The 12,352-nt window shown below is 38.3% G+C and overlaps 1 protein-coding gene across 2 annotated transcripts in view; it reads left to right on the top strand.

Moving 5' to 3' along the window:
* Positions 1-1,438: 1,438 nt before the first annotated feature.
* ERBB4 (erb-b2 receptor tyrosine kinase 4) overlaps positions 1,439-12,352 on the top strand; it is a 1,557,095-nt gene continuing 1,546,181 nt past the window's right edge. For both annotated transcript variants that reach the window (XM_073646618.1, XM_073646617.1), the window contains exon 1: positions 1,439-1,858. In XM_073646618.1, the coding sequence (XP_073502719.1) occupies positions 1,753-1,858 (106 nt within the window). In that variant the 5' untranslated portion in view covers positions 1,439-1,752. The remainder of the gene's footprint in view (positions 1,859-12,352) is intronic.

Genomic DNA, 12,352 nt, shown 5'->3' with positions numbered 1-12,352 from the left:
TGCACATGGGATTTCTAGAAATCCATCCACTACACTGTAACATCTGGATGCTGCAGATTTGACACTGCATAAACACGTAGCTTCAATCCCACAGCGGCTCCTGACTGTGTGCACATACCCTTAGTGATAATCCATCAGTTGCTTGCTTAGGAAAACCCCTATATTATGAAATATTTAATCTGCTACCTAACTTTTAATTATTGCTTAAAATGATTCAAAGTATTTTACTAACTGCAATTACATTCTGCTCACAGTTCATTAGTGAGTACATCCAAAGGGGATCTGTCCTTGATGTTTTACCTCACTCAGTCAGTCATCTGTAATAAAAGAAACTTGCGTAAATTGCTCCAATTTGTCACTAGAGGGCGCTGGCCTCTGAGAAATACCCAAAGATGGAGGAGACTGCACAAGGCAGCGTGCTGAAAAGATCTGTTCAAACCGCTCGGAGCAACTTCAGCCTCTCCCCTCCCCACACAGAACATAATGCCGGACTGTATAGGACCCAAATTCAGTAAACAGCCCCCATCATGTCCCTTCTACTGCTTATTAACAGTCGTAACATGCAGGTAATGCTCTACGGTAGAATCCTTTACCCACAGACAAGATTCCAGCCATTCTTCTGTCCAGATTTGTCGTCCTTTTTCCCTCGACGGTATCCTACTATGGACAGACAGAAAAATATTACAGAAGATGAAAATGAGCATAATTTGTAAAAAGATAAATAACAATTGTATATACTCCGTCCATAGTGTAGCGAAAGGAGATGTGGGGTGAGCGATTGGTTCTGGCGTGGCATGTGCCACCTGGGTGCCAGGAGCGGAGCCAACAAGCCACTTTACCACTTTACTTTGCCCAGATTATTTAGGCGAAGACTAAGGCAGAAAGCTGAATCTTTTTTCCAGGTGAAGAAAAGCCTTGTATTATAACTCAGGTCTCCATGAGTATGAGTTAACCCTGACTGTACTGATAAGAAGCGAGGGGGGAAAAAGAAGGTGCCTAAGTGACCTTAGGTAAAAGTATAATAAATATAGACGAGCTCTGAGTTATTACAGCACCCGTCATTTTTATCCCTTTTTTGAAGAGCGTAAATAATATTTCCTATATTTGCACAATATAAATAATTATTATTATCATTATTATTGTTCGTAGGATGTACTTTTATATGGCGCTATGAGCGGACTAGTCTCTTTGTGGTACAATAGCAATGACCTTTTTAGAATCATCCTTTGCTCATGAGTCATAGGCTAGAGCTGACCAGTTGTGCCCCCTTCGCTGCCCACTACTATGCCGGTTGCCCCCCTACTCCTGGCATGTGCTGTCCTGACTGTAACAGGCAAGGGAGACAGGTGCAACCTGCATGTGGATTTCAAGTTCAGTAGCAGTGCCTCCTCCAATCAGTGGCAGAATGTCCTATGAGAAGGCGTTCTCGCTGTCCAGGCGGGGAGGTCCTATGTGGCAGCTCTCTGCTGCCAGTACAGCTTCCCATATGATTGTATGGAGCTAGCAGCCTACACTGTGCACCACACAGGCACATACTTTCAAGGCTTTGACAACACCAGGACTTGACATAAAGTGAACAGAATATACAAGACGAAGAACCCAGTGTATAGAGGATATATACAGCTGCTTGGAAATAACTTTCCTGTCACTGTCAGAGGAAGCCAGGAGCTCCTGTCTGACACTTAGACATACTCTGAGATTTGGGAGGGAAGGATATGCCCCTGGGACATGTAATTTTGGAAAGGATTTAAGATGACCTGCATCATAAGGATGTGTGGAGCTAGTCAGCATCTCTACTTTGGATGGCTGGTGGCGTTGTGGGCACTTGGAGCACTTCAGGGGGCACACTGCCAGGCAGGTAAGTGGCACAAATCTGCATATACAGCATGTGTCTGACTTCACCTTGTTAAACCTCAGAGATCTTATTGTCTATAATTTGACCCCTTCTACCCGTCTGTAGCGAAGCTTCCACAGAAGGGGCAGACCTGTGGGCACACACGGTGCTGCGATATTCCTGGCACACGTCCACTGTGCCCTTACACATGTCTGTGGGACTTCTCACCTCATTTATTTACAGTTTCTTCCCATATCGTTGACCGCTGAAGAGAAATGATAGAATGGCTCATGTTTCATTATTGATGAAGGGGTTAATGCATGCCAGGGGCTTCGATTGTGAAATGTCTATAGACTTGCACGCTTCGTTAAACGCAGTGCCATAATATTTCCCAGGCTCTGTAGTACGTATATGACATGTCACAAAACCATTTCGGTGTTGCCCTGGCATCTACGGCGAATGATATATTTACAGGTCATGTCTGCCTGGTCCACCAGTGCCCGGACCCCCAGAGCTTACTGTGTAACGGGCCAGGTAGTGGTACATGCCAGGGGGACTTACTTATCCAGGCTGGCACCATGACGTGGAGATACATGTGAATCCTGCTGCGCCACAAGGTGTCTTCATATATTTTTTAATATGATAAGACTTTAACCCTTTAGACGCTAAGCTGTCAGCCCTATTTTTCTTCATATATTCCACCAACCAACTATTTTCTCATATAAAGTCACAATCAGAGCGATCACAGAGCAGATTAGAGCTTTACGTGCTTTCTAATTATGTTTTTTGGAAGAGGTTGGTAACAGGTGGCTGTATGTGCTGTGGCGTACAGGTGTGCAGCCTATCCTGGGATATCACAGGGTGATGACAGCAGGCCACGCTGTGTACGGACTGCTCTTCATTCCTCTTCCTCCTCTGTTTGTTGTGTATATTCTCACTTCTGGTCATGCCTGTTTGACTGGCTCACGAGTCTTCTCACTTATGTCTATGCATGTGATGGGCCAGGCGAAAGGTACAGCAGAGTATGGGGACAAATGCTTTCAACCTGATGGACATTGTGGTCTTTTTTAAGAAAGTTTAATGACCATAAGATGGAAGGATGTGGAGTAGTATGGTGCCAATCTCAAGTACCAGGATAAGTGTAGTTCAAGTTTCATATAGCTAAGATCCAGGAATAAATATTCCTTCTATCAATCCGACTGTCTATATCTATATATCTATCTAATCGATCTACTTTCTTTCAATAAGTCATCCACATATCGAAAAAAAAAAAATTGAAGCAGCTTTCTTCTATATGCAAAAGTTGCTGCAAAGCCTCCAAGGTTGTCACTACAAACCTCTAGATACACAGAGATCCCCCAAAACTGGGGGCAGCACTCTAAAGTCAGATGGTGGAAAAACACATTTTAACTAGCACATGCCCATTTTTCCACCATCAAACTTTGAAGAGCTACCACCATTTTCTATCTATCTATCTATCTATCTATCTATCTATCTATCTATCTATCTATCTATCTATCTATCTATCTATCTATTATCTATCTATCATCTATCTATCATCTATCCATATATCTATCTATTATCTATCTATCTATTTCATATATATCTACAGTATCTATCTATCTATTATCTATCTATCTATGTATTTCATACATATCTACAGTATCTATCTATCTATCTATCTACAGTATCTATCTATCTATCTATCTATCTATTTTTCTATCTACTCATCTTCTATTTTTCCACCCACCCTATATATTGGAATATTTTTTGTTTACTTTTCTTCCCTTTTATCATATTTCAACCTTCTGATTTCTTTCTTCGCCCCTATGCATTAGAACGAAAGGCACTGTAAATTTCCGCAGCCATTTAGCCCTCCGTAGTTTGTGATTGGACCCGGAGTTCTGACTTGAATTTATATGTGCATTATTTTAATTGTAAAATCTATATTGCTGATAATGCACGCAGTAAATTAGACGTGCTGTAGGTTCCATGCCTGCAGTCCCATACAGTATATCATTACACACGGTGTGCATGCATTGTATGTGACCGGACTGCACGCCGTGCATTGTATATATCATGTCCAGGCGTTCAGGAGGGTCCAAGTGTACTTCTATTCCTACTAGAGCCAAGTTGTACGTTCATGCCAGGAGTCGGTATCTGACAGCCATTGGCCTTCTTCCCTCCTGGTTATTTGCACAGGGGCTGGCCTGATAACTTACTAGTTTATTTTATTTTAATGAGATGTGTAATGTGTACACATGGTATTACACGTGCATTGCACTTGCAGGCTTGTTGGTTCACAAATCTCTTCTTAAATCCGGTACCTGGAGCTTTTACCTTGAATGATTGGTGTTTTATATGACTAGGGGGTCATTTTTTTTCCCGATGTTTCTTTTAAGTGTGTAACCTGCTGATAGAGGCCCTAAAACACTCGGTGGTCACATCATACCCCTCTATGGCATGTGCAGAATTTTGGGATTTAAAGAGTTAAATAAAAGGCTTAATGTGCAAACCCTACCCTGTTCTTTTAACTCTTTAATTCTCGCTCAGTCAGACACTGCGACTTAATGGGTTCTGCATTGTGTAGGCAGGGTCTTGGCTGTGGCTGGAACTTACGACCTCGGAGGTCTATCATTGTGTGGTGGCTCAGTGTGCTGCCTCTTGACCCATGACCTCATAGCTTCTTCATTTGTAATGTCAAGAGCCCTTTCTTTCTAGGCCCCTTTTTTTCTTTCTTGCTAAGTCCATGGTGTAGAAATAAATTTGCCAAATGGCCTTTTACATACCCAAAATATCCCATATCTTCCACTAACTAAAACGATCATTGCTGTTTATCAGGGCAGATGGACGGTGTCTTGAGGAGCATCATTATTTTGGTTCATCTGTTGTTAATAGTTGTTTAAGAAAATGAAATGATGCTGATTCCTGAAAGACAAATGTTAAGTTTTTGCACACGATCGATCACACAGAAATATGCAAATATTATCAGGGGTGTGCACTTACCCACTAAGCACTTCTTGTTTTACAAAAATCATTATGACTTGTCTGTGGCACCGCTTGCATCAGATCACATATTCCAAAGTGCCTTGTGATCCGCTACGGATCCCCGCCTGTCACACCATCAATACCCAAATGGCCACCGGCAGCAAAGCGGTTAAACCATGTCATTAAGGCAGATAGCAAAATATATTCTAGTTGACTCTCTGACAGGTGAATCCTGACATCTCTGTGCAGCTGATAAGAATACATATGAGGCCCACGCTGGGAAGATGTGTTTATTCCCTTGGTCTTACAAGGATTTGGAGTTTTAGCTCTGTTCTTTTACAAGCTTTTAATTTGGCCGCAGCAAAGTTTGATTCACTGATTTATATAGTAGCACTTTTATCCTGTATATATCTAAAGAGTAGAGAGAGTGGGTTGTAGGAAAAGCCACTCACTATACATATATGCATATATATATATATATATTCTGTACATATATATATATATATATATATATCTGGATGTATATATATGTATATATATATATATATATATATATACAGATACACATATTATATATATGTAACTATAAAAATAAAGAAGTACATATATATTCATATGTATATATGTGTGTATATATGTGCTTATATATATTTTTCTTTTTGTAACATATTTATTTACATTTATATATTTATATTATATGTAACTAAATGTTACAAAAAAAGAAAAAATCTATATATGTACATGTAAAATATATGTACATGTAAAATATACATGCCTATATGGGTGTATTTTCTTTTCTTGTAACATATTTATTAACATATATACACATATATATATATATATATATATATCTATATATATATATATATATAGATATATAGATATAGATAGACACACACCTCAGACTAGTATATACTTTATGCACTGCCATGCCCATGTTGTACTGGTATTTAATAGACTTAAAAATAGTGTCCATATATATGTTGGTATGAATGTATATACATTACCCTCACTTACGTTTTTATACCTATAATGTAAATTCTAGGATCTATGTGGTCGCTGACCATACATTATGTCTTGTGACACTCATGAATAGCTTTTCTTTTTATTTTCTTGTATTTTTATTTAATTTTTGCATTTTTATTCTTCATTAATATGCGCATAAACCTTACATAAAACTTATTACATATTTACCCGATCATTCGGTGACAATATATATTTAACTGTAATTATATTTAACATTTGCATTTCTCTTTCACAAACACTAAAGAATACTAGAAAATTTTCCTGCTAAAAATACCTCGAGATTTGACGTCGGCTCATTATTAGCCTGTGACAGATAACACCAGCAAATAATACACTTTTGTTATTGCACAAGGCAGGCTTTTGTGGCTGGCATTGTGCAGCAAGACTGAATGCACAATCCTTTCGTACTTCAGAGGCCGCTTCAGAAATGTCTCTTTTCTGGAAACCCATTAGATTACATACAGTAGAAATAGTATCCAAAAATATTTAGAATGGGATAATTTACCTGAGAAATCCAAATATGGCTAATGGAAACAGGAGAATTTTTCTTTTACGCGAAGCCACACAGTAAATATCGCTCCAAGCGGAAATGTGAAATTCTATCAAATTCTATAATAAATGATTTTATATAATTCTTCCCGTCCTTTATGGCTCATTAAATTGAGTCAGAAAATATTCTTAGTAGCTTTATCTACTCTTTAAATTTATTCGCTAGAAATTGAAACTTTTGGAAAGAATTGAAAAAAAGAAATATAGGACAGTCGCCTCCCTTCTTGATCATTGGTATTAACACTTTATTCACTGGAGAGGAAGCAATTCATTGGATTTGGCTTTGTTTTGATATTTCCCTGACACTCACAAAGCCACCCCCCACCCTTCCAGTTAGCAGACTGCTATAAAGAGTTTGTTTTGGTCCAAATGAGAAATTAAGTGCAGATAAGCAAACCATGCTGCCAGAGGGCGACAAGATGTTGAGTGAATTGCTTTTAGATGAAACAAATTAAGGAACGAGAGAAGACAATCTGCTTCTTGCATTAATAGACATGTTCAGCGTTCAGAGGGGAAGTGACACATTTTTTGAGATGCTAAGTTTGTAAAAAATTTAATAAAAAAAAATTGTTGGAGTGGTCCCTTATCTATGGGCAGGGCAGAAATGAGATCAGTCAATAATATACCAATATTAATGTATTGACATTTTTGGAAGTTAAAAAAAAGGCAAGACTTGGAAAATTAATTCTTAAAAATTCTTAGAATATTTTACATTTTTTTATATTTATTTTGTAATATTCATAGTAAGACAAAGTGTACATGAAACCTGTAGCAAAATTGTGGGTCTAGGGGAATTTTACATTGGAAATCTTTTATAGTAATTCCAATAGTCATCCATTTCTTTAGCATAAAAAGTACATTTTTTTTAAATTCCCGGGACCTTACATTATAGTTGGTGTCATAGGCCACATTGAAGAAAGCAAGAACTAGTCCTAAGGGCGACTCTGAAGACGCGTGAACATTAAGGATCATTCATAGCTGCAGGGTTAGTGTCGTAAGAGCTGCCACTTGATTTAAGGGATTTTGCCTGGCAAAACTTCAGTGGGAAATCCCGAAAATAGACATATAGGAAGCGGAAGAAAGGAAGACATATAGGAAGAGAGGAAACAGTTTTGTATTCAAGAAAAGGCTCGTTCAGTGTAAGATTAAAGGGAGAGTATTCAGAAAAGCGGAAAGTCTACAGTTGAAATGACACAAAAGATATACAGTATCTGGCCGGATACTCATCGTGAGGCCTAGAAGTAGAAATCGCAGGTCCATTAACATCTATTCCTAGTTTCCTTTTGCACTTGATACATTTAAGAAATGGGATTTTCTGTATTGATAAACATACATCAATTAAATCACACATCATTCCCCTAATGAGAAACACATTAGACATTTAATTAAAACAAATTAAAGAGGATTTATAACACCTGTGTATCAATAAATCAGAAGTGACATGTGGAAACCATGTTTGTTAGCTCCTAAAAAATAATCACCTTAGAAATAACAACCAACTGTAGTTTCGACACCAGCTTGTTGACACGTAGTAGGGGACATAGCAGTTGCTCCCAAATTTAGGTGCAGTTTGAAACATTTTTCTGATCGTAAGTAACTCTGCCAAATTTATCAGTGTTTTAAGCCATTTAATACCCCATTTTTCAGTACCTACACCAAAGCTTAAGGATGTCAAGAAAATGAAACATAGTTAACTTTTTGGCTCTTAATATAACATATTAGCGCATTCCTACATAAAAGTCACAGAAAAGTTGCATATTCAAGAAATGTAATAGTTGTTTTACAAACAGGTATGGAACAAATACATTTATACCTTACAGTCTACGACTAAGAACACTAACAATGTTCGAAATGCGTCTCAAGACCTTTTATTCATGCCTGTCTGGAATTTTTAATTATGAAGAATAAAGTTCTATAATTTTATCCTACCTGCGTGTTTAACATACCTCCGCTTCCTGCAGTCTACGACGACGCTGTTGAGTCCACGCACCGGACTTCGGGACGAGCTGGCGAATATTTATCCTAGAAATACATTTATGTTACAAAAACTTTTAACATGCATGAAAAGTCACAATTTGTGCAAAATTGTACATTCACTTGCGACATTTGTCAAATTTGGCTCCTGCTCATATCCAACATTGGGAAGTTTACTACCATGCTTGGAAAGCTGTGCTGGTGTAGTTTGTGCCTAATTTATATTGAAGGTGCAACATTTCATAAAAATAAGAGTTGAAGTGAATACTTTTGGCTCAAATGACACCATTTTTGAGAAACGTAGACCACTGTTTCAAAATTGAAAATTCTATTGTGTTTTTTAATATACATTTTCCTCAATAGCCCGCTAGGTTAAAGTAACATAAAGAAAAGGATTGTCCAATCTCATGTTTTTTTTCCAAACAACTTCCAGTAGTCTAAAATATCAAAGAGTGCAATCCTAACCTTATATATCCCCTGCCCCTCCCATGCCCAATATTTTCCGGTCCACTGTGTCTGTAATGGTCACATTGGCTGCAGTGGTCACGTGTAATGTTGGCACATCTTCCCTGGAGCCAGGTGAACAGACACTGAATAGGGACCATGAAGTGGCAACACAGAAGTGACTCGAAATTAGTAAGGTGACTACTACTGATACATGCCATAGCATTTATTGGATACCCAACAATAATAGTAAAAGGGGTAGTCCTGGACCTTAGCATTGATCGCCTATCCTTAGGCACCCCCACTGATTAGCTGTTCCTTGAGTAGGCAGCGGCCAGTTACAGAGCTGCACAGCACAGCTCCATCGACTGTATAGTGACTGCGGCCATATACTGCACATTGCCCCCTATTCAAATCAATAGGGGGCAATGTGCAGTACCCAGCCGAGGGCAATATTACGTCAACAGAGCTGTGCAGCTCTGTAACTAAGTAGTTATGGCCGCCTCCGACACAGGGAACAGCTGATCAGTGGGGGTGCCGGGTGTTGTACCCCAGTCCCCAACCGATCAGACAATGATGACCTATCCAAAGGATAGGCCATCAATGTTAAAGTCCCAGACAACCCATTTAATAGAAATTACTTATATCTTATATATATATTTTTTTTAAAAAGTTGTACCCTCATTAAAAGAAAACCTGCATACTCACTTTCTTATCTCCTGCTGCTCCTCTTTTACTGGTGGTCTCTGTACTTCCATTTCTTTTACTATATACTGTACATGTGACTGTAGTAATCCCTAGCCGCAGCGATCATATGCTCATCTTCTCCGGAAGAGGAGCACTGAGACCAGCAGGGACTTGGAAAGAGCAGAGGGGATCGATGAATGATGACGAGCTCTTTTATGTGCCAATATTTTTTTAAATTTAAGCCTTAGATTACAGTTATCTAAGTGCTGTGTCTATTTAGCCTTTCAAGTACAACTGAGGCCCATCCCTTAATTTTTATGGTCTTTGTTTTTTAAATATCAGTTTGGAAATAATGGTACTGTCAGTTAGTAAAATAATAAGATATGACCTTTTACTCTCTATCTATTGTGTATGAAGGACTTCAGACAAACCTATTCTCTCTTTTATTCTTGTTAGTAATGATGGTGTACGTTATGCCACATTATACATTAGCCAGCCATATATATTAGATGGCTGTCTGCCTAACAAGGCTTCTGTCAATCGCTGAGCCTCCTGCCATCTTGCCCGACTCTCCCATTAACAGGAGCTCTCGTTCGGCCAGGCGCTCCTGTCTTCTCTATGAGAAAGCAGTCACCAGAATTCTCCGCTAGCGGTTTATCTGCACAAGTACAAAGCGATCGGTAAACCTAAATTGGACATGCCCGATTGACATCTTCCCCGACAATCAGTTGTTGAGGGCCACCAAACACATTGGACTATAGACCAAGCCCATTGATTTCGGCGGGTTCGGCCGACATTAGTCTAATGTGTATGGGATGCTTAAGGTAAGATTAGTGCTGCTACCTGTGTACGGATAATGCAGAAAAAATTACTGCAGTCTCCACTGAAACCTACAATTATAGTCACTTATATACTATTATACTAAAATTAAATAAAGGAAAGATGGCTTTTTGTTTAAGGTTATAAGGTCTAAAACAATCAGGCTTAGATGAGTAAAATGTACAGTGCAGCTCACACAGAGAAGACTTATGAAACCTAAGAGAAGGATTCCTCTATCCTCTACGCTGGGGTATCCTCTTTAAAGGGAATCTGTCACCACATTTGACCTATGTAAACTATTAATATGGGCATATAGGCTATAGACTACTGAGGAGAGTGATCCCTGTGTGTCTCATATCAGATTCCTTGTTGTTGAGAAATCATTTTTTATCACCTTATATAAATGACCTCTTCCAGGCTCAGGGGAGGACGCTGCCTGAAAGAAAACTCTGCCTCCAGAGCTTGTTTTACATGAAGGGGGAGTTACCAGTGTGATGTGTGATGGCCGCTCTCTGCTCTCCTGATCTCACTGCAGAGCTGTGTGTGATTATACCTGACACATCTGCTGGTTCCTCTCAGCTTCAGCTTCCATCTCACAGGCATTTACTGTTACAATATTATTGCAATACAGCAGAGCTGTAAGAGCTGCTGCTGCTGCTAATGTGTTTGTTATGAGACAAAGTTCACTTCTCCTGTTCTGTGCTAGTTACTTGTCTCACACTGGTAACTCCTCCGTCATGTAAAATAATCTCTGGCAGTAGAGTTATCTTACAGACAACATCCTCCCCAGAGCCTGTCAGAGGTCATTTACATAAAGTGATAAAAGATGATTTGTCAACAACAAGGCTTCTGATATGAGACATACAGGTAGGACTTTTTTCAGCAGTTTATAACCTGTATGCCCATACTAATAGTTTAGATAGGTCAAATGTGGTGACAGATTCCCTTTAAAAGGCATTTGTATTATTCCCTAGAAACAATAGAGAAATCTAAAATAAAGATTACTAAGGTAGACCGTACTATAAAGGTCTGTAATAGTTTAAGGAAAAATACTGTATTTTAATTTAAATTGATGCACTGCAGCATATTTGCTGCATGACATGTGTCACTGTCAACTCCACTACATAAAATGAATAATTATACGTAAACTCTGATATTGTTTGGGTTAGCTATACTGGATAATTTGATACCACGTGAAAATTATTATTTTTTATTGTGTTTGGCCCCTTCTTTTCTTACATTTCTCCCAATGTCCTTTCTTTTTTTTTGCATCCGTCCTTTTTTCTTTACTTCCTACCATCTTACCTTTCTTCTATTTTTAATTTTACTTTCATTTCCTTCTTTCCTAACTTGCTTTTTCTTTTTCCCTTTTTCCCTTCCTGCATTCCTTCCTTCTTTCTTTCCATTTTTCTTTTCTTTTCTTTCTTCTTAACTTCCTTTCTGCTTACCTTACTTCTTACTTTTCCTGCCCATTCCTTCTATTTTTTCACTCCTTAAACTTCCTTCTTTCCTTCCTTCCCTCTACTCCTCTTTCGCTCCTTCCTTCCTTCCCTCCTTCCTCTTCCATAATTGTTAACTACTACTACAATATATGTTAACCTTCTAGCATTATATTTACCATTGTTCCTAAATCATCAGCGCATTTTTTTGTCTCCATATGAATATACCATATTCACTTATCTCTTAATTTTGAAACAGATATATCTAAATTGTAGATTCTATTATTAGACCAAATGATAACATATGATCATATAGTTTAATAATGGATTTTTGTAAATATTATCCCTAGATAAAAATTCAATTTTACTTTGTGATTTCTTGTACTTTTATACTTTTCATTAACTTTTCCATGTACTTTCCCCATATTGCATGTTAGGCATCATATGGTTAAACCAGATAATATACTCAGCATCCAATTTTCTTTTCACTTTGACTTCAGTCACGTCATTCCCCAAATAAACTAAGATCACCATCCTCCTTTTCTGTATAGTTTTCTGCCTTCTTCATGGTTGACAGAATGGGCAAATACCC

The sequence above is a fragment of the Phyllobates terribilis genome, unplaced genomic scaffold (assembly GCF_046119375.1).
Source record: "Phyllobates terribilis strain yellow unplaced genomic scaffold, ASM4611937v1 Scaffold_9__5_contigs__length_417890890, whole genome shotgun sequence".
Taxonomy (NCBI): domain Eukaryota; kingdom Metazoa; phylum Chordata; class Amphibia; order Anura; family Dendrobatidae; genus Phyllobates; species Phyllobates terribilis.
Note: the sequence above shows the minus strand (reverse complement) of the source record. Positions and strands in the feature narration are given on the sequence as shown.